We start from the raw sequence: 23,733 nt of genomic DNA, 5'->3' as shown, positions 1-23,733 counted from the left end.
TTCCTGATGAGACCAGAGTAGGTGGGTGGGACTAGCTTCCATCAACAGGTGGCTGAAATGACATATCAACCTATTCTCTGTCATTTGGCAATATCAGTTTTTATTTCTTGGATGAAATTATTAAAGCAAAGTAATTTGATTGTTCTTCTGTATTTATTTATTTATCTATCTGTGTAATCCATTATATTATCTGGGTTACACCCTCCGTTCTTGACGGTATGCACGTCTCTGTGCATCTGCATGGTAACAGCTGAGTCAGGGTTTTCAAGTCTCAGACATGTTTCCTGTTCTTCGTCTGAGTCATCAAATCCATGCAGGGAACTGGCAAATGCATCACTCAGACCTTGGAGGAGGGAGTTCACCACAAACAATAAAGGACTACCTAACTTGGAATACTGGAATCTCTCAGGTGTCTTGCGCTGCCTACACAAGCGAAAGAGAGGGGCTTCAGCATCTTGGGTTCCTTCATCCTGTGTGTTTACTGCTTTAGGCTGCTCAGTTAATGTTTGGTCTCTTTCAGATTCCTCCTCTTCCTGGTCAGGTATGTCTGACAACACTGGGAATGTCTCATTTACACTGGGGAACTCTTCCTCAGATGGTTGCTGACATGAAGAAGAGGGCACATCAATAGTTAAGTTACGTCCAAGTACCGGTTCTGATTCAGTTGAGTTGTCATGTTCAGGTAGGGTATCTCCATCAGGTAAGTCAACTTGATCAGGTAAGTTGACTTGTTCGGTAGGCTGAATTGTTCAGGTAAGTTGACTCATTTCGGGTAGACTGACTTGTCCAAGTTGACTTTACCTCCTTTACAGACTCTTGAATTTCTATTCTTTTTTTCTCTGTATAGATAGGTCTGTCTCCCCGCCCACAACAGGAAGTTCAGCTGCTGGAGAAGCAGAAAGGACAGGAGTTGATGACACATCAAGTGTGTTTGATTGTCTAGTGACACAAGGAGAACTGCTCAACTTCTGAGTTTCATAGACTGTAATGAATAGATCGGGCTCTTGAGTGTGAAGAGTGGCAGACATCCAAGGCAGATCCTCTGATTCCAAATAGTCCTCCTCTTCACTCTCACTTGACTGATGACTGATGTTTTGTCCTGGGTCTCCTGACTGGAGGCTGTTTTACAGGTCCATCCTTAACTAGACAGGGATGTCACCAGCCTACTTCATGACCACATAGACATATGTGACCTCCATCTGTTTGCTACTTTGTGCTTTCCATGTAGATTGACATTACAGATAAGAACTCTATAGCCCACATCCAAAGTTGAATCCACAACTCTCTTTTCAAATCGGATCTTACTGCAGTCAACGTCCTTCTGTGCATTAAAAGTTGCAATTCTGTAACACTCTACCAAGCCACTTTTTAAGTCAGTGACGTACTGGGAATGAGACCTCTTTCGGGTGCACTTTGTCAGGCTTACATAATGTTCCGAGCTTTTGAAGGAATGTACGCTTGAACCTCTAAACCAGATGGTCTTTGATTCAAAGTCAGGGCCTTGGTCACAGTGTTGTTGCTCTGGGAAGCCATGGTGTACTCTGAAGTTTGCCCAAAGGCTCTTTGCTACAGTTCATCCAACACAAATGATATTTTAACGAACATTTGTTTGGCGACTGCATACTTGGTGAAGTGATCGGTGATGACTTATATATCCTTTGTGTTGGACCGGTCTGACTCCAACAGTAAGAAGTCCATGTAAGCCAGTTTGAGAGGTCTACTGGTTTTTACATTCCTCAGTGGAGGGATTTCCGACTAACGCAACTGCCACAAGTCTATATAATTTTTTCAATGGCCATGGACATCTTTGGCGGGTAAAATCTGGCTTTTGCCAGATCCCCTGTCCGCTAAACTCCAATGTGGCCAATGTCATGGCCTTCCTCCGGAAGCACTAATTGGAAAATGACATTAGGTCCATCCTGCCTCCGTTGATAAAGCACTCCACTCTGTAACTCCAGGCAGTTGAGCTCACGGAGAAGCAAGGGAAGATTGGGTAGTTCTGCCCTGAGACTGGAAAGTGGAGTTTTACCAGTTTCTATCTGAACGATCACTTCATTGATTGCTGGATCCAGTCTCTGCTTTTCTCTGAGCTCCTCTTCAGAAAGAGAGGGGATAAGAGGAAATCCATCAACTTGCTCTTCCTGAAACAATCTGGGATGGCGAGCAAGAGATTCGACTAGTGTTAAGAATTCTTTCAGTGACTGCCCTCTTGAGGGCCAAGAGTTCAAGCTGTTCGTTTCACTCTTTGAAAGTCCTGGACTAGCAAAAGCTATGACTCTTGGTTGACCATCCTGAAGCTGATACAGTATAAATGATATATGGGAGCTGGGGGTCTGCCAAACCCAACAATTGAACTGATGTCAGCTTTTGGACAACATTGAATAAAGGGTTTTGGTTTCATGTGTCCTTGATGGTCTGGAGATTTAGCTTCCTGAAGTCTATACAAAGACGAACAGAGACATTCTTTTTCCATACAACTATGGGAGAAGTGAATTGGATATCTGATTCTTTTACAATCCCTGAGTCAAGGAGATCTTGAAGGTACTTTCTCACTGCATCCACATCATGTGGATGTATTGGATGTGCTCTGTACTTAAAAGGTCTTTCATTGCTGACTTTGATATGATGCTTGATCCTTATCTGTATGTCCAAAGTCCAGGTCGTGATAGGAAAAGATGTCTGACATGGAGTTGAGCATGTAACCCATTCTCCAAAATCGAAGCTCAGCTTTGCAGATTGAGGGGACTCTTTTATGCATGTCAGGTGTGTTAGGTTCTTTTATAGTTTGCTCTTTATGCAGCACTCACACTATGGAATTCACATTTGCCAGTACTGTCTTGGGTGGAATGACAGTATCATGATATGTCTCATTTTTCAACACGACAGGCAAGTGGCTGTTTGCTTGGCAAACTGACCAAGATGGCCGAAACAAATGGATTTTAGCACAGTCAAGGTTACTGCTGCTGGTTTTCTGCTGTCGCAGTTCAAGAATTTTGAGAAGAGCTCTATAGCCATAGGACAGAAGCTGGAAGGTGGAGAGCTTCTGGTCGGTATGAAGGTCAATGTAAAGGGCATCAAGAGTGTTTGGGCTAATAAGCACCTGTTCTTGGGCTGCAGAGGTGGGGAATAACTAGGACCAAAGTGTGAATTTCAATTTCAGACCCTACAAAGTATTTAGGAAAGTGATAGAGAGCTCAATGTATCCTAAGAAGTGGACTGCAAACTCTTGTCCAAAGGGCAACTGGTGTCTCTCCCTGCGATAGCTACTTGAGCTGTGATTTGAGTTCCGATAAGACCTTTTGGGAGTTTAACAAACTGCTCCTTAATCTGAGCTCTCTTCAAGAGAGATTTTTTAATTTTGGGGAAGGATTTGTCCAGGATTTGTCCAGTGTTTCTTAGAAACTCTCCCATCCTGTTGTTCTCTCAACTGTTTTTTCTTGAGAGCTGCAATGGAAGGATCTGAGTCAGTATCACAATCGGAGACGATGTGACCATCTTCTGCACACTGGAAGCAATACCAAGGCCGTGGCTTGCTGCTTGTCTTAGTAGCAGGAATCTGCTGCTTTGTTACTTTCTTTCTTACAGGGTGGGCCTCGACTTTGGCACTCACTGCAAATGACTTAGCTTTCTGCTATTTAGGTTGCTTCTGTTTGCAGCTTTCCACTTTCATGCTGCTAAGCTGGGCACTGATGTGAGCTATTTGTTTCCTCAGCATCTCAATTTCAGTACCATCATCAAAATCAGTGGTGTGTGACGTTTGAAGATGAGACATGACATGGCACAAGAGGGAGGCTACCCAGATGCTGCTGCATACAGCTCAGTTTTGTAGCCTGTTTATCCTCTTCTGTCCTCAGCAGAAGTAACAGCTCTGCAAAAGATGGCGGGTACACTTTTCTTTGTTCTAGCTGGAGATAGATAGTTAAAGCATTATCCCAGCAACCACTGCAGAACCGCTTTATTAGCTCCCAGTCGAAGGAGACACACCACCATGTCTCATAGTCATGCTCAGTGAGATATGTAATCTCTGCGGAAAAGTGGATGGCTTTCTCCATTGTTCTAAAGTGTGCTCATGAATCTGGCATAAAGTTCATCACCATCACTAACGGTGCTATTGGCAGAGTCAAGTAGCCTAACCACTGGCAGAGTCAAGTATTTCAAGATATGCAAGAGGATTACAAGAAGCATTTATAGAACACTAAAGAGTGACTGTATTTGTCCATTACTGTTCCTAAAATCATTCATACACTCAACAAATGGTCTTCACTGGCGCTTTAACCCACAAAAAACACAATAGATAGTTGTGTGTTATTTGAACCAGCATGGCATCCTGAGAGAAATAAAATATTGAAACCACCTACGGCCAAAGAGATAAAGAGAACATTTGGGTAGGACCGCATAGCAGACCTGTCATTGTACTGAGGAAGGGCAGAACTGCAACAACCTTTCTCCTCTAGAAAACTTGCTCAGTAACAGCTTAGACTGTCTACTAACTTTCTTTATATTCAAGAACCTTACAAAGTAAATACTCTGAGAATGGGTCACACAGATATAGCTAACTTCAATGACCAAGATGCCAGGGTGATGAGAATTCTTTTTAGTTGGGAGCAAAGGAAAAACAGCATTACCTTTACTCTCTTTCTGTTAAATGATGTCCGTTACAACTTTTTATGCTATGATACCCATCCCAAGAATACAGATTTAATTTAGATGCTTATTTATTCATTTGCTTAGCATTCGTCCTGTCTATTTCTATTTATGAACAACAGGCAACACAGCACAAAGCTATACATTCCCGAGTTTATGCTTTCTTATATTAATGTGGGCCAAATAACAAAATCAGCTGATTTCATAGCCAGTGAAATGTGAATGGGTCATTTGCTCTGTGAAATCCCTCACATATGGATTCAATCAGTGGGAGCCCAACTTTTTCATATGCTGACTTCCTTTCATGTAGGCTGTGAACTACTGCAAGAATTCACTCAGCCTTACTGTAACTGACATTCTTTGTGTGGAACGTCCTTTAGCTACGGCAATGTTGTTGTTTCTGGCACCATATTCAGTATGTGAGAAACTTCATTTAGTTCTTAATCTAAAGATAACACTTTCACATAAAACTGGAGCATTGCTTATCAGAACTTTTGATCAGTCAACAACTTCTGAACTATGGCTAGCTTTGACCAAAAAACCCTCACAATCAGAAAGTTGAAACAAGAGGTCTTTGCATCAACAGGTTTGCTGCATTTAGAGCACTACGGAAATGAGCCTTCACAAACCTTTTAAATGGAGAGAAGGTTGAAGGACAGGGATCACAGCTACATGAACAGGTACAGCACACTTAGAAAAACACTCCTCTCCAGGCAGGGTGCACTGCCCTGACATGCTGAGGCAGGGACTGTCCTGCCAAAATGCCTCCAGCTCTGAGGAGGTAATGAGGTGGTGGAGAGCAGGGCTACGTGCTGGTTCAGGCAGCACCCACCTTAGGTGCAGACAATAAAATCAATTGTTCTGATTTCTGCTGAGAGAAGTCTAAAGTCTAAACTTGACCTGTCTAAACCAGAAAGCAAGTTTAAAGAAACCAACTTACTTATATTGTCACACATAGCATATATATTCAAACACCCATAAGAGGCATTACTCTGACTATACACACTATTGCTGTGGGTGCATGTGAGTTTGTTAACAGAACCATTTGCCAAGACGTGTGACTATCCTACTTTGGCTCTGTGTGTGTTTGTGTCTCATTTTCATGGCAGAAATGTTTCTTTGCAGAGAAGGCTAAATAAGGTCAAGCACAAGTGTTGTCTTTGGCAGCAGGGTTGTTTGAAGCATCAGCTGTTGATGGAAGATAAGGAGGGGCACAGCTGACCAGAGCGTCCTGGAAATATTGGAGCTGATGACATCTGCACCAACGTATTCTGCTCTCAGGCTGACAGTGAGGGACAGAGACTAGTACCAGAACTGGCACTCTGAAATGTGTCTCTGTCTAAGTGATCGTTTTGTCTGCAAGTCTGTTAATAAAAACTTTGTGTGTGCCAAAACCTGACCCTGCTCATCCATCATAATCCAGAGACAGTTATTTGTTTCATAAACACATTGACACTTAATCCCTATCCAAAGCATTATGGCTGTTTAAAGACACTTCAAAGGATCTACACAAATGCCCTGTTTTTACCTTTTTTTTGTCTTGACAACATGTATCTTCCTACCACACATTTTTATGTTGGAGCATTTCACTTGTTTCAAGCTTTTTTTCCCTCAATTATCTTAATACCATACCATAACACACACAAGGGGTGTGTGCCCCCTTGTGTGTTCTGAGTTCTGAAGAGCTTTTTTGGAATAGGAGGGTTGGGGAAACTTTTTCCATTGTGAGATTAATAAAGTCTTATCTATCTATCTATCTATCTATCTATCTATCTATCTATCTTAATGCTTTACTGCATTATATTACTGTTTCTTAGTAACTTTGTGCTTGAAACTAGAATTTCTAGTTGTATAAAGCTGTTTGATCAACAGACAAATACAAAAATGCTTTTTTGAGGTCAGAATTTCTTTGTGTCCAGACAAATGTACACCCTGGGGTGTATGTTTATGACGGCTCCGGGTCTGAATGGTTTAAAAGCTCATCTCCAGATCTTGTCATCTCAGAGGGAGAGGGAAAGAAGGTGTGAGTGAAAAAGGAAAGGCGTTGAACTACTACAAGCAAGGATCTGGCCGCAGTGCTTTTAAGACAGGCACGTCCAAACTGCTCCGTAAAGGGCCTTGTGGCTGCAGGTTTTTGTTCCAACCAGTCAAGAGGTCACCTAATTATCAGCTGAAGACTGAGAACAGCTGATTAAATGAGTCCAACCTGGTGTGCTCCTCCTTGGTTGGAATGAAAACCTGCAGTCACGCGGCCCTGTATGGAATAGTTTTGACATGGCTGGCCTACAACCTGTGTGAGTGGGTGGGCCCCAATACTGTGTTAGGCGATGCACATAACACCACAGAGCCGGTTGCCTCATTCACAGAGAGGATAGTTATGGTGAAGATAGGTGACAGAGACGACCATGTGCAATTAAACAGGAAGTAATATTAGGATACTTTGCCAGAGGAATGAGATGGTCTATAAAGGTGCTTTTTTATCATCAAGGGAGAAAAGCAGCAGAGGAGAATGAGAATCTCCAAAGGTAAAAAAAAAACAGGAAGCATGGAGGACTTTTAGTAAACAAGGTATTTTTCAGCAAATAGTACACTGAGCCCACAGAGACTACTGTGATGTTGTCACAAAAAATGAGCACAGACCCCTGAACATCTTTTGATATTTGTTTGGGGACTTAAATAAGTCTGTTAACTCCCATTAATGTGTTTTGATGGAACGGTGCCAGGGGGAACAATAAAACAGCAAGGCTAACAACCCTGCAGAGGGGCCGCCTAAACAAAAAGCCTGAGCAGCTTCGATGGCTAAGTAATGAAGGAGCCAGGGCAGAACAAAATATGATTTGATTTCATTTCAACAAAATAAATTAGTTATTCAGCCAGACAGGATGGTTCAGTAGGCCCATAATTTAAGGTGTCATGCTGATAAGAACACAGCCAAAAGACAAAGGGAAACTGACTTATACGATTTACTTGTACATTTCAAGAGAATGAATTCATGATTTTACCATTGAGTCTCTTCTTTGCACTGCAGCTTTTGGCATATAGTAAATTCAAGCCTTACGTTTCTCACAAGATAATTCTAATGACCTATTTAGACTAGACAATGCTGACAATCTGCCTGCAGTGTTTTCAGCACACCGTGTCTGAGAGAGCTGTAGGTCCAGTGAGTGCACTGAGTATCTCTCGCCCCACACAGGACAATTACTGCACTTATTGGTCAGCGTCTTACTATCAACATTCAATATGCCAACAACTCTGCTCAGACCTCATCTACATATAGCAGTCTAAATTTTAATATGTATTCATATGAAAATAAAAATGATTTGCGTCCACATTAGCATTCCCATGTGATTCTTGTAAAGACCCTTGCACACCTGAACAACCTGAAAACGGCTAAATCTCCTCTTCTTGTTCATCCTCTTTTCACTTAAACATTTTCACTTAAACGACAAAATTGTGCATCACTGCCAACATCTGGTGAGCACTGGGACAGACAGCCCAGCTGACCAAATCATTATTTCATGTTGGGGATCTTGTCTGACAAGCTGTGCTGTATGATTTTCCTATTTCAATGTTTAATTAATGTGTGAGAAGATCTTATAGAAGAGGAAGCTGCCCCAGATCAAAAGAGGGCCGCCCCTCTCTTGATCTGGTCATCCAATCATCGAACTTTAATTGTCAAACTAGGCAGTGCTGATCAAATATGAATCGAGATTCTGTTACTGCACTGTTACTACATTATTTCTATATTTTGGGCTACTGTTAGCTGTACAGTAATACAAAAAAGTTGGTGACCAGACCACCATGTTGCGCGAGGGCTTGCGCATCATTTCCAGTTATGGAGCCGGCCCGATGATGGTGCTGTAATTAAGGTCCAAAAATTCGATTCATTTGCTTTGTAAAAAAGCCTCTCTAGAAGTCTGCCATGATGATTTTTCTGTCATTTTGAATTTTGTGAACAACAGTAATATGAAGATACCTCAGATTTTAACCGTATCAGCACCAAAATGGGTACATAGCATTGCAGGAATAAGATTGACATTTCTGTTATAAATGTGCAAGATCGTTTGAACAACATAGCACCATCAACTAAAAACTTCATAGGAGGTGGGGCGGCAATAGGCTTACTGAAGAATTTTGAGGCAGACCCATTGGGGGTGTCACAGATACTAAAAACATGTACCTTGAAACTCAGTGGGCAGACTTTCACCAATTTAAGTGTATGTGCCCTGGGGGCAAGTATTAACCAAAATCTGAAGTGCCATATTGATTGGTGCATGTGGGTGTGGCCTATTACTTTATGAAGTTTTATAACTAGGTTCAGGAACAAGACCACGCCCCGAACACATCGCATTTCAGCACAAAAGTATTAAAGCTCACCTGATTCATTCATTTCCCCTTTGACTCAGTCTTCGCACAACATCTGACAAACATGTATTACAGCAAATCGCTCGCCTTATGCCATGGACAAGGAGCTCATTCTCAATCTTTGGCTCCAAAAGACTCTCCAACCCGCTCCAGTGACAGGTGAAACCCCTGCAACGTGCATTCACCACACATAGCTTCAAACATACCCAAGTGGACAGTAACTCCCCTGAAGAACGATCTCCGCCCTCATCCTCTCATCCACTGATCCCTCCTTCCATCCCCTCATCCCTCACTTCTCATCCCCCCTCTGTAGCTCTAAAAAGAAAACCAAACTTTTCAAACTGTTCAAGAAGAAGAAGAATTCCAGCATGTCACATCAGCCCTCTCTGAGTGCCAGGTTGTGTCAAACCCTATTCAAGCTCTCCCTGTTTCAGAGCTGTCATTCTCCCCCATTTCCCCAAAACTTCACCAACAACCTGAGCATGCATGATGAATCCCTCCATCCTTCCCTCTTCTCTCACTTCCACCTTTCCTATCCCATTTCTTCAGCCACCCCACCTCCTCCCACCTCTATACCAGTCAGCACATCTGCTCAAATCACTCCCTCAAGAGCAATGCACAGTGGGGCCATCAGCAAAAACATTCTGATGGCCCACTGCTCGAACATTTCTTGCTGTTAATTTTCTTCCCATCTATAGACACAAATGCTACATTCACGTTTACACTCATACTATACACCATTAGAAAGCTTAGATCCCTGTAAAATCGAATCAACCGCTTCAAGATACAATCACAACAGCAGGCACAATAAACACCAACAGAACACAAACAACCATGTTTCAAACTGACACAAATTCAGGCAATTCACCAATTCTATCTCTCGGTGATCCACAGATCAATAACACTCCGACAAACAGTAACAGGTAACATCCGCAAAGGTCCACATGATCCACTGCAGTAAAGATATAAAGATATTTAGTCTAAACCAAGATAGTAATGAAAGAAAGACGCTTTCTCCTTTCCAATTAGCAGGCGATGTGCTCGTCTTCTGCCTGTCTTCTGCGATTTTCCCTATTACAACTTATGGAGCTGTATCCAGAAGGATGCTACCTTGCTTTCAGTTACTCTCTGGAGTCTCAGGCTTCAAATGACACCCCACTTGACCAATCACAATCTGGCACATGAAGCCAACCAGAGAAGCCAGTCTGAGTTGAACGAAGTTCCTCCTTCTCTTCTCATGTGTGAAGATCGGGCCAATCACATCCACATTCGAAGATGACTAATGCTTCAAATAGCCAATTGAAAGTGAAATTTTGAACATGCTGATATGCCACTTCCATGGGTTATTTACAGCTCAAATGAAGGATTTCAGGGATAATAGTAACATTACGTGATAAATGTATGTATGTATCTATATCTTTCTCTGTTCATAGACGAAGTCTCAGAATCAAATTTCCCAGTGGCATTGGCTTTCTACACTGCTCAGAGTCCACAGTTGCTGTCCTCTACTACTAACCACCTCGACTCACAGCCATGTCTTGACATTATGAACTACCTCTTACACAGCCTGGTTTACCTCAACCCGTCCACGTCTTTCGATTAGATTTTCCATACGAACATATCAATGACTACATAATGTAAGACCCACCAGTCAAGCCTCATCCAAGGTCCCCTGACAGTCTCAGAAACGGATCAAGCAGCCTGTGGTTTTAGCACCACCTTTGCCAAAATCTTATCCAGATCCGGAAGACACTCTGGACACCTGGACATTTGGAGCCACCTCTACCATTTACAGGCAGCAAATCCCTGACCATATCATCAAACTGAAGTTCCTTTTGGGGCTTTAACTGAAAATCCAAGAACACCCAAAGAGGCAGCTCCCCGACCCAGAGTTTCAACTCCCCTGGTTCCATCCCGTCATCATGGCTCTCCATCCATGACCCAGATCTCTCTTTTCATCCTTTCATCCCTCATCCTTCTTTCCCTACTCCTTCATCCCTCATCCTTCACCCTTCCATCCCTCGCTCCTCATCCGCTCCTCCCTTCATCCCTCAATCCTCATCCTGCCTCCCCTCCATTCCTCATCCCTCACCCATTCATCCCTCTTTCCCCTCATCCCTTCATTAATTTTGGCCCAACACCTGTACCTCCCAAAAGCATCTGAGCACAAACACATACCCCTGAAAGGTACTGTAATTGATCAAGACAAAAGACGCAGGTAGGTTTGTGTGTCTCCCTGTCCCATGTGAGCAGGTCTAGTGTTTCAGTGCTGAACTGAGGACCTAGTAGAACATTGGTGCCCTATCAGTTGGCTCCTCTATAGGGTGTTCAGATCAGAATGATGCAATGCATAGAGCAGTTGTTCTAGAATACAAATAGCAAATATTGTTTTTTAGCAACTAACGTAGTTCATTTAATTTGTCTTTTGGTGAAATGCTGTGAGTGACTTACATTCCCTCAAATCAATTTTACGATTCAGACATTTGTTTTGCATTGTTTTAAAATGTAAACTAGAATTAATTGATTTCATCGATTTATCGCCCAGCTCTAGTTATGTAGCACCAATTTCAAAATTATTTACATATTTCTACTGCATAGATAGCCCAGTATTACAAAAACACCATATTTCCATTGGTGAAACACCCCTTTAATTTTGCTGGCTCTGAGCACCTACCTGTGACTAGGCTACACACACAGTGGGTTACTATGAGAGTCGGTTTACACCTCTGTTGGGTCTCCTGCTGCTCTGTGGTCACCTGTACTGTGCTTTAATGTAGCCAAATTCACTGTTCTCTTTCTGCTTTTAGACAACTGAACAAGTATAAAATAAACACTACACATTAACCAGCAATCATTTCCAAGCTGCTGAGCTGTGGTGATAAAATCCTAAATTAATAATGACCTAAGCCAACATTACTTGGTAACTGGGGACGTAGCAATATATCGACTATTGTGATATTGCAATAAAAATATGTCTCAATACCATACACTATCTACAGTGACATTACATGGTTATTTCTATCTCTCCTTGTCAAAAAAATTTATTGTTTTTTTTAAGCAGCACAGGCCTCAATCATAGTAGTCGAGAAACTCCCATCATCTGTTGCATGCAGGCCAAGCTGCTAAAAACAAATCCAATGAGAAAATGACAAATGAATGCGCCAATAACAAATAGATTGTGGATGTTCCACTGACTTTTAGAGCTGATGTGTGGCAGCGTTTTGGTTTTCCCACATTAGGATAGTGAAAAGGAAACTGACAAACACAAAACGATTTGCAAATACTGGCAGACAATGGTTAACTACACTACGGGAAACACACCATGAGAAGCCATTTGGCACATCACCACCCAGAAGACCTCAAATCACAACGACAACATATTGTGAGAAAAAGGCTTGTGCCAGGCCAAAGGAGCCTGAATGACACATTTTCACCCCTGCTTTCCTATAACAGTCCAAGAGCTGAAGAAATAACAAGATCCATCAGTGAATATATAATCAAGACTTAAGGTTTTTTTGAGTAGTCAACAACGATGGATTTCAGAGATTATTAAACACACCAAATTATACAAATCCATCAAGGCCACACTTTAGTTAGACATCTCTGTACCAATAAAACAAACGCTGAAGTGACACAGATCCTCAAAGAAGCAAAGGGCATCTCAAAAACCATAGATGGGTGGACTTCACAAGCTACTCAGAGCTATATTACAGTCACAGCTCTTGTGATGACCAGCAAAAGGGAGATGAAATGCTTTGTCCTACAGATGCAGCCTCTTTTGAAATCATACACGAGACTCAACAAAGCAGAGGTTTTGAAATCTGCTGTTTTGGAGCGGGAGCTAGACGACAGTAAAGCTGTCCTGAGAGAGAGGCCAGACTTGCTTCACAACATGCAGCCATCTGCTTGGTGGAGTGAGGCGTATAGCAGCATTTTTTCAACGCAGTTCAACTGCCACAGCTGTGCCGACCACCAAACAGTACATAAACTGGTCATGGTAGTGGTCAGTCGATGGAACAGTTCGCTTGAGCACAACCTTTTATTTTATTTTATAAAAGGACCTCTTCTGACTGCTACATGGTTCAATCATTCATCGCCAAAGACAATTCATGGTCGAAGCAGATGGCCGCCCACCCAGAGCCTGGTTCTGCTTGAGGTTTTTGCCTGCTAAAAGGAAGCTTTTCCTTGCAACTGTCGTCAAGTGCTCGCTCATGAGGGAACTGTTGGATCTCTGTCAATTAAGAGGTTGGTCTGTACCTGCTCTATATGGAAAGTGCCCCGAGACAACTTTGTTTGTGATTTTAAGTTTGTTTCAATATAATTGAATTGAATGCCAATTTTTTTTTTGCACATGCTTACGTCATGGCCGACTACTTTCATTTTAATTTATAAAGAAGAAAAGCAGAAGCATTCAAGTTAAAAGGGAAAACTATTTTTATAAGAATAAAAAGAAGAACTGTGTTCCTTATTTATCCACTGGCTTCAATTACAAACTTTTCTGGCAACATTTTGCACTAAACAGAGTTTAATCAGTTCTCATATTTCTGTATTAAAGCTGCTAATAGTCAATGGTTTGTACAGATGCTTAATATCTCAAATAAATCCTAAATGACTCACTGTTTTATCATAACCTTATTCTTGGTAGGATAGTAAAGCCTCTAATATTGTTAAATGACAATCTAGACAAAAAGCGAAGTGCCCTAATTTTGTGTGGCCAAGCCCGGATAGCACCAGTGTCTGGTCTATTTAATTCTTATACATGATTTTTTTTGCAACAGAAGAGTAATCGTGATGAGCTGATGGAAAACCTGCCAAAACCACTGACCAGTTGCGGCACCAAAAGCAGACAGCTCCACCAGAGCACAGTGACTTGATGAGGTGGCCATAAAATTCTGCTCATAATGGTGAGAATGAGAGTAATATGGCCAACTTCAACATCACAAATAGCAGGCAGTGCCAATAAACATGTCACATGCATTGTGTGCACAGCTTTTAGACTCATTAAAACAAAAATCACAAACAACTCCAGTGCTGCATATGTGCACTGTTTGTTTGTAGGAGCTAACTATTGTACTGAATCCAGGTGGTGTGCGAGTTTGTATCTATACTGTTATACTCTTACCATGAAGTATAAGTTGTGTTACTGCTGAGAAATTAGTGTGAAATAAGCAATATGCAAGGTGCTAAATAATCAAGCTCTTTCATAGCTCTAACAACAAAAAATATCTGGCATTTCCACTGATGTGCATATCTGTAACCATGACATTTACCATAGAGTTTGATAGGGTCTGTATATTCACAAAGCATAAAAAAGTGCCGTGTTGTGCAATTTTGGATTATAGCTGTAAGGAAAATTTCAGTAGAGTTTTTTTGTCCGAGCCTGGATGATGTGTGAACCTGGCTGTTGCCCAATTCAACCCATCTGAGGGCCATGTGTGGACCTCTTCTCTCATTCTCTCCCTCTCCAGTCAAGGGAGTCATTTGGCTTCATGACACATGCCCAAGTGGGTTTGCCAAGGACTCTAAGGCATGCATGAGTCATTCTTAGTTAAACAAGAACATGGCTGACTCCTTGCTTGGTTGGATGAACAGTGAACCAGGACCTCCAAACATGGCTGCGATAGTTCTCTGCAAAACAGATCCTGTGTAAAAATGACAAGGATTTTTGTCTTGTCAGGAGAGCACTAGCACAAAGCAAGAGCAAATCAAAATCCTAAAGAGCCAAAAGGATTTGGACTGCTAAAGCTGAGGACCATTACAAATAAAATGCAAAAACAAAGAAAGTGAGGACTGATTCTCGCACGAAGACTCATTCTTTTTTAGCTGTAGAGTTAAGTCACTACCAATTAACACAAAGCTGACAATCAAAAGAGACAATCAAGTAGTAGTCATTGTCATCCTGGGCCTATTTACCTACTTCTGACTTCAGTTTTTTTCACTTACTTACTTTACATGACCCAATATGTTACAGCATTTAAACACAGTAACACTCAAAGTACAGTTTTGTAATTACACTGTTATACAGATACAACAGTCCATTCCTTAGTTTACTTTACTGGCCTTTGGTCTTCTGTCTCATTAAGGTCATCACACAATAAGTAATTTTGAATGAAAAGTCACTGGACTGATGACATTAGTTTACTCTCATTTTTTGCTTTATGGACAAAAAAACAATAAAAGCATCAGCATACAAAAAAAGGAAAACTATTCTATTTCTTTTTTTGGGAATCACAGTATGCTTTGGCCCTTCATGAACAACAATATTCCATCAAATTGGCTGCACACACGTTTGCAGTATAGTACATTTTGAAATGTGATTGCTGTACCAATATGACTGGTAAAACAAGGTCCAACTAGAGTTTGGTGTTTATTAAAGATACATTTTCAAGAACTGAAATTTACCAGCTGCCCTGCACTGGATGAGGACAGGAAGGGGCCAGTAGGGTTCCTTTCAACAACTATCTTGGACCCAATCGCCCTGTGCAAATGAGCAAAGCTTTGGGGATTTCTGGCTTTACATTCCATAATGCTGCAGAGACTGAGTGCCTCACAAAGCCTGACTGCAGCAAATTCCACACACTGGAACTCCACTTTCTCTCCCTGACTCACAAACACTGTCACCCCGTTGAACCAGGCCACTGTTTGGGGCAAGAGTAAAAGACATTAAGACATTCAGACAGAGAGCAATGGCTGACTGCTGATTATTTGGTCTTTATCCATGCAGAGCTCAAAGGAAGGTGCCACAGAAATGTGGCTGTTTATCACAGCCATCACCAGGCAGAACCATGCTGTGCAGTCAACCTGGTGACACTGTGACACCAACCCCAACTGAACTGCCTTACCAGCTTTCCTGCACCCACAAACCCCAGATTCCACTCATGATCTGGACACTCATTCCATTCAACACTGCCACACAGAGCTGCTGAGCTGACAGATTGCCCCACACTGAACACAGGCATATTTTTTAACTTTGTGCCAGCCTCTATGAATTATGCAGCTTCAAAATGGTTGTTTAAATTTAACTGTTTTACTGAACCTCATTTATCACAGTATATTAACTGACTAATCTTGCTTGCATTAGAATACAAGCACTAGGCTTCACAGAACGACAAAAGACAATAACAACGTACTTCTTGAACTAGTGCATTAACAAATTCAAAACCAAGTGACATGTTCACAGCTCTGCAGACACAAACATACAGCTTCAGTGTCACATTGTTGACAGAAAAATCATAACAATCAAACAACTAACAAGTCCAAATAGAAAACACTGGGCTACAGTTACACCGACAAGCTTTGGCTATGTAAGATTTGTCAGGTTGTGTATTTTCTTGAGCTGCTAAGGTTATACCAGTAAAACAAGCAGTTTTGTGTTGGCCACATAGTGCTCCAATTCAAGCAAATCTCTGAGAAGACAAGCAGAAGTGAAGAAACGTCATTTACTGTCATGCCACAAACAGAAAGTCCTTAGAGAAAACAGCTGAAAAACAAATGCTGGCCTTTTGCTAGTTTCCTAAACATAAACATGCATGTAGATGTGCATAAACATTGACAGAATTTTTATGGGTACAAACACATTACATTTTACTAATGGGAAGTCTAAGGTGAGTCACCCAAGAACTTTTTTTGATCACCTAAGCTTGATTGCTGTCGAGGTGAACCTCAAAAATAAGTCACACACCCCATGCTCTACTTCTTGTGTGCCTGCAAAGAACCCTGAGTGTGTCCTTCATGTATTAAAATGGATCAGAAGAATAGACACAACTTCATGCCAGTGAGACTACAGCAGTTAAAATATACCAGTAAGAATCAATGTAACGAATAGATGAGTTGGAGTATATTTTTATGGTTAACAACTACTGAACTATGTTCTGTTGCCCCCAATAAGGTTACACTCAGTGTATGCTGAAGACTATGGTGGATCATCTCACACATGTGATACTCTTTTAAATTCCTAAAATGGCAAGTTGCCCGGTGGAAGGAGGAATGCAATGCCTCTACCTAGACAGCACATAGCTACAGGCCAAGTGACTATACAGTGCAAATAGGTATTATTACTTAATCCTGCAAAGCTCTCAGAAACTAGAGGAAGACCTCAAACCATATTTCTTACATTATCACCAACAGAGAAATACACTTAAAAAAAGAAGCTGTACACTGTACACTCCTCTACATACAACTTCTCCATTAAATGACATGTTTTCAGTCCACTTTGACTACCATTTCATGAGGCTTGATTTGATCAGCCAGAGCAAGCAGACCACAAACTTAAAGGTCACATCGTTTGCTCACATTCAGACATTCCTCTCAACAGTGTGAGCTCAAATTCAGTGTAAAGCAGTTTTTCCATTGCTGATGATGTGTGAACATCTTATACAGCAGAATGAGGCAAGGCCTGGTAGGTACTGCTTTCATGTGCTGACATGACAGCTGAACACGTGGAAAAGCAACAAGGGGCTGCAGCTTTGTAACCCACCAGCATGAAAGCTTTTGGGAAACCACAGCATGCTCTCCTGCTCTGATCAGATTTAGACACATCCTGCAAAGACCTAAACATTCCTTTCATTGCTGTGGTCAGGGGTGGACTTTCATCTTTCCCTTGAGGGTATATGGGCAAGAGTGCACCATGGGTTCCCCTGCAAGGCTGTGGGCACAGCCCTTAGGCTAGAGCTAATTCTGAGTATGCTGCTGTGGTACAGGCTGAAGTGGTTGAAGTGTCCTTTTGTTCCCCTGCTTACAGGTTGAATGAACCTATTTATAGGCCTATGTATTGTGGACTGAAATGCACAAGCTTGCCATGGCCAATTAAAGACAAAGGGTGCCACATATTTGGGAGATTTGGCAGATCTGGAGCTCTGTGTTCTCTTGATGTGGCTGTGTGAAACTGTAGACAACTACATCAAAAAGGAAATTGTTTAGTTTGGTGAGTGTAGCTGACTGGTCCCGACAACCTTGACACACTCACAAGTATTTGTCAAGTAAGAAGTTCTTACTTCCTTTCATCTCAGAGGGAAAGTCAAACATGGAGTTTAACCTGTGCAAGAAAACCTGTCCAAACACAATGATAGCTTTTCCAGCTACAGAGAAGGCAGCAGCTTTAGAAACAGCTCCATGGTTTTTCTGTCGCAATGTGGTGTAAAGATCCAGTGTTGAAAGCAAGCCTATTGGTCAAGCCTGACCTGATCTTCAGGATAATGAAACCAAAGAAATTTTTGATAAAATCTACTTGTAATATGTATATCACAGATAGTATAGTTTCCATTAAGAAGATGTTCACACTTCCTGTGGTGCATCAAACAACTTTCTCACGCAGGGACCTCTCCTGAAGAGCCTGTACAGTGATTGTGGCTCATTTCACCAGCTGTGTGACCCTAAAACCCGTTTTCATTTACCTCTACAGCCAACAGCTGAGCTCACTGCCAGGTGTCATAACTTTCTGACACATTGTAATAACATCTGCACAACTACAGGGCCAATGATTTCCACAAGCCTTTGTTTAAATTTGAATTTCGTGTACAAAAGTGTGTTTTAACACCGTGATTGATTCATGCAAATTATATCAACCATTTCAACTTTATCAGAGGCCTCAAACGTGGCAAAATACACAGGCTTTGACCAGTCAGTGCGTAACCGTCTAGTGTGCCCAGAGAGTCGGCCCCCATTTGATCCAAGGAAAAGGCTACTTACAGAATAGTGGTTTGAGGAGAAACTGCTGGTACGGTTTCCAAATTTAGATGCATACATCTCACGGTGGTTCGGAAACATAAACAGCGACTCGGACAACAAACTACAACCTGTGGTCCGATAGCGAGCAATAAAAAAGCCGCCGCGAGTAGACACGGAGAAAACAAATGCCCAGCCCGCAGCGCCATTGCTGAGCAGAGAACGCCAGCTGCCCCACTCCCACAGTCACAGCAAGTTAGCTCAACTGAGAGAGAGACAGTACAGGAGAGAGGGGGGGGGGCGAGAGAGAGAGAGAGCGAGAGAGAGAAAGAGGGGGGGGGGGGGGGAGAGAGAGAGAAGAGAGAAAGAGGGGGGGGCGAAAGGGGGGGGGGGGCGAGAGAGAGAGAGAGAGAAGAGAGGGAGAGGGGGGGCGAGTGAGAGAGAGAGAGCGAGATAGAAGAAAGGGAGAGAGACAGAGGAGGGGGAGAGAGACAGAGACAGTACAGGAGAGAGAGAGAGGGGGAGCGAAAGAGAGAGAGCGAGAGAAGAGAGGGAGAGAGACAGAGGAGGGGGGAGAGAGAGAGACAGAGAGAGATAAAGAGACGTCTGTCTTAATCGGAGACACGGCAAGTCCAACACAAAGTTGGGAAAGATGTGTAAAATGACTGTTTCAGTGAGGCACCAGACGTGTGTATGCCTACGTACGATATTCTGCTGGTATCTCATAGTCCGATGTAACTACTTGGAGACTTAACGTTAGGTTGAATTACAAAAAGGCTCATATATCTTAAACAGTCCGTCGTTGAATAGCCAGATCCGTCAATAACAGCAGAATGCCGAAGTGGAAAAATACTGTTAAAAGACGAGAAAGTCCTTGATTCAAAATAGCCAAAAGATGTAGCTAAACGGGATTGTATAAAACGTAAAAGAACGTCCGATGGTAAATGGAAAATGTATTTATTTGCTCGTCTGACGACCACTCAAAGCGCTTTTTACAACACCGGGCTGCACTCACCCATCCACACACACATTCGCACGATGGTGGCTCAGCTTATTATACAAAGTAGGATTGCTTTCAGGTAGCTACTTTCACACATGCAAAGCCAGAACAATCGTGCTTAAAACCAATGGAGTAAAAAGCATTTACCTCTGAAATGTAATGGAGTACAAAGTACTGTAAAAAAAAAAAAAATTCAGGTCAAGTAGGCTACAAGTATCTCAATACTACTCAGTACTTAACCGTACTGTCTTTACTTTTCCACCATTACATTACATTTGGCCAACATTTATTTAGCTGATGCTTCTATCCAGAGTGACTTCCAACAACCATGTGGATAGAACCCGAAATTGCAAGAATCATGCAAATACATTAAACTTCACCAAATACTGCTTCAAGTCCTATATTCAGAACAAGTAGACAGTAAGAGAGAGAAAGTTTTTCTTTTCTTTTTCTTTTTCAACGTATGGGCCGAGGTGGAGTCTGAACAGGTACGTTTTCATGTATGTGAAGAAACATAAGTTTGTGCTGGCCTGATGTCAATGGAGAGAACTTCCGACCAAACCACCAAACACCAATGTCATTAGTGACTCAGCACATGCAATACAGGACCATGCAAACAGTAAAGCTACTGAAATGCAAGGCAGCCATTATTAATGTCATCAGTTAGCTCCACCTACTTTTTTTTTCTTTGTGTTGAAGTTGCTGCTTTGAGAAATTCTTGATGGAGTCTATCTTTAAAGATCATCTCCAGACATAATTTAACATTTATAGAAAATACTGTACTTTTAAGAATACTTTTTTTGTCTGGTATAGTTTTTCCATGTGTTGGACACAAGATGTCTCCTACTTCACTGAAAAGAAATGTCTGAGTGTATGTGTACTGGAGGCTTCAACTTTCCACATCACGTATGAGTCAGTTCAATAATGGACCAGAGTTGGCTTCAAAACTAGTTGTGATGTCACAAATCATGCTCATAGGTCCACACCTTCAAATCTGATTTTCAATAAGCACAGACAAACTTTCCACATGTTCACATTTTAATTTAGTTTGGAAGAGCCCTGGTGGCATTTGCAGGGGAGGGGGCACACTTACAGCCTGTTGTGTTATTATTTTGCTCCAAAGGCACTTAATCACAAAAGTGATTGTTTGAAGTGATACAGTGAGCAATGATAGTTTTGGATACCCTACAAATAATTGCAAAGCATGGGGTCTACAATTGAGTCAGAAAATTGCATTATTGCAAATATGTGCTTTTTATGATATGACTGAAAAATTTAACTTAGCTACATTGTGGAGAACAATGTAGGCTATTCTGGCAGGCTAACTGCATTACCATTAATCACATGTGCATTATTAGGTATGTTGTCCAGCTGGAGCAACAATCGCAATGGAGAATGGGAACTATGTGCATGTACAGTATTTGTACACATCACACACTGAAACATTTTTAAAGCACAGCAAAATGAAATGAAATCTTTTAACCTTCCCTCACAGCACAGCATTCCTTTGTTAATAAGCTTGGGTTTGCTGACATCTGCTGTTAAATGTAGAAATAACACTACATAATAAGACATTTTTATTTGATCATCACACAGAATGATGATATAGTATAATGCCATTATTTTAAATGTACCTTTTACCTTAGAGACAGTCTCAAGCTGTTTTACATTGTGGGGCACCTCTCCAGAAGCTGTGATCTACAACCTACAAGTACACTGGCAGTTTATTTTCAATTTAAGCCTCTACTCATCAGCAGTACACCATACATTGGCTGCATATAGCCTGATTGGTCTATTATCTCTGCTCAGTATCCTTCCACATTTCCACATTCACTGTTCCTGAATGCTGTATTGTGTGGGTGAGAGGTAGTTGTGTCTGCTGTTGCTGGCGTGCTGCTCTGTCATTGTTAGCATTTCCACTGCTAACAATGCTGTCCCATTGCTTTTGTTAGGATTTCGATAGCCTGACAAATTGGAAGCCCCGGTTAACAGTGGTATATTTCAGTATATTTTATTGGCTCTGGCATTTTATTTAGAGGGGGCTCTAGTGGAAATCTTTTACTCTGTCTATGTGCATTGGTGCCTTCTTCTCACGTACGGCATTATTGGACTCCATCCACTCTAGGTATTTTAAAAGTTAGTTGAAATCTAAAACAAAGACACCACCGATACCCTCCTGTTGGTCAGTTTTAATGTAGACAAGATTTTTGAACTTGGATGCATATTTGACCATGGCATTTCTTAAAATCAGGGCTTTAATAATTTTCCTTGTAGAAACATTACGCTGTTAAAAAATACAGCAAAATGGTTAAGGTTGAATACCACATTCTTACAGTGTACAGTGCATAAAAGAATCTCATAAATTTGTTTATTGCATCAAGGCTTTTTGACTTTGTCAGGAACCTCTATTTCAACAAAATAAAACAAAAAAAATGTTTTTTTCACTAAATTATAAAATGCTCTGGTTGAAATTATGAAATTATGTTAGGGTTGGTTTCGATCCAGTTATATTAATAAGATTATTAAGCAATAACACGGTCACCGCCACACTGACAGCCAGCTCCCCTTCTTACCATGTGAGCTTTAGGGGATAACAAAACAAACAAAGACAGGCATGTCCAGACATGTGAGGTCAATTCACTCATTTGAGTGGCCATTTGAGTGCACATTTCCAATTTGCAGCATGCAAAAATGAGAAGAAGATTTACAGTGAGGCAAGTTCTGGATAATATTCTTGGTGAAAATGAGCAGCATAGTGATACAAATGAACAGGTTTCTGAGGAGGAAGACAATATGCAGTATCATTCAGAAGACACAGAAGCTGCTCCTGCTGAAAGATTCAAGTCCAGAAATGTTAAGATCTTTAGGAGCTCAGTACCTCATGATGTGCATGGCAGGATGCTGCTGCAAACACCATCAAAATGACCCCTGGGATCACAAGGTTTGCTATGACCAGAATCAGTGACATCAAGACATGTTTTGAGCTATTTATGCCATTGTCACTGAAAAGAATCATCATTGCTATGATAAACCTTGAAGAAAAAAAATCCATGGCAACATGTGTGGAAAGACATTGATGAGGAATACCTGGATGCTTTCACTGGTGTTATTCTTCTTGCTGGAGTGTACAGATCCTGCAATGAGGCCACTTCTGCTGATGTTCAACCTGGGCCAGAGGTGACAGTGGATGAACGTCTTGTCCCTTTCCGAGGAAGATAAGTTAAATTAAGATAAGATATACTTTATTAGTCCCCAGATGGGGAAATTCAGGTGTTACAAGCAGCAAAAAATAGCAACAAAAACATAAATATATGTACATTTTATACAAAGGGCTATGTCAGAGAACAAAATATGTAAAAAAAAATATATATATATATATAAAAAATATATATTGCTGCAAAGAACTGTAAGAAAATTACCATAAAAATATACTGCCAAAAATTTCACAGACTATACACAGATTGCACATGGTGGATAAAGTGACTACTGCATTAATGATATTGCACAGAAATAAATATGTATATGTATATGTATATGTCAGTAGAATACTATATGTAGAGTACTTGATGAGAGTGGAAAAGAACAGTATTGCAAGGTAATGGGTGTATGATAAATCACACATCACTGCAAAACACAGTCCAAATATGGAAACCAGTGTTAAGTTAGGCAACGCTGGAGTTGAACACTCTGACAGCTGTTGGTATAAAGGACCTGTGTTACCTGTAGTGTTCCTTCTTCTGGATGCAGCTTTTTGGTACTGAAGGAGCTGCTGAGGGCCCCCACTGTGTCATGCAGGGGGTGGGAGGGGTTGTCTCTCACCTACATCCTCAGTGGTGTCCAGAGGGCAGTCCAGGATAGAGCCCCTTCCAGCAATACATACCCAGTAAGCCAGGGAAACACACACACACACACACACACACACACACACACACACACACACACACACACACACACACACACAAGCATGTTCTTACACACAGAGTCTTTTACTCTGATTTAGCATTGTATTAGTTTTGGAAATAGTAATTGATTTCCTTTGATTTGATTTGCTTGATTTGGTT

The 23,733-nt window shown here is 41.4% G+C and overlaps 1 protein-coding gene across 1 annotated transcript in view; it reads right to left on the bottom strand.

The window, feature by feature from the left end:
* The window catches only part of LOC121618150 (peroxidasin), a 77,612-nt gene extending 58,718 nt beyond the window's left edge, over positions 1-18,894 (bottom strand). The window contains exon 1 of the mRNA XM_041953478.1: positions 18,697-18,894. Within this exon, the coding sequence (XP_041809412.1) occupies positions 18,697-18,881 (185 nt within the window). The 5' untranslated portion in view covers positions 18,882-18,894. The remainder of the gene's footprint in view (positions 1-18,696) is intronic.
* Positions 18,895-23,733: the final 4,839 nt, after the last annotated feature.

This window comes from Chelmon rostratus, chromosome 15 (assembly GCF_017976325.1).
Source record: "Chelmon rostratus isolate fCheRos1 chromosome 15, fCheRos1.pri, whole genome shotgun sequence".
In the NCBI taxonomy this organism is placed as follows: domain Eukaryota; kingdom Metazoa; phylum Chordata; class Actinopteri; order Chaetodontiformes; family Chaetodontidae; genus Chelmon; species Chelmon rostratus.
Note: the sequence above shows the minus strand (reverse complement) of the source record. Positions and strands in the feature narration are given on the sequence as shown.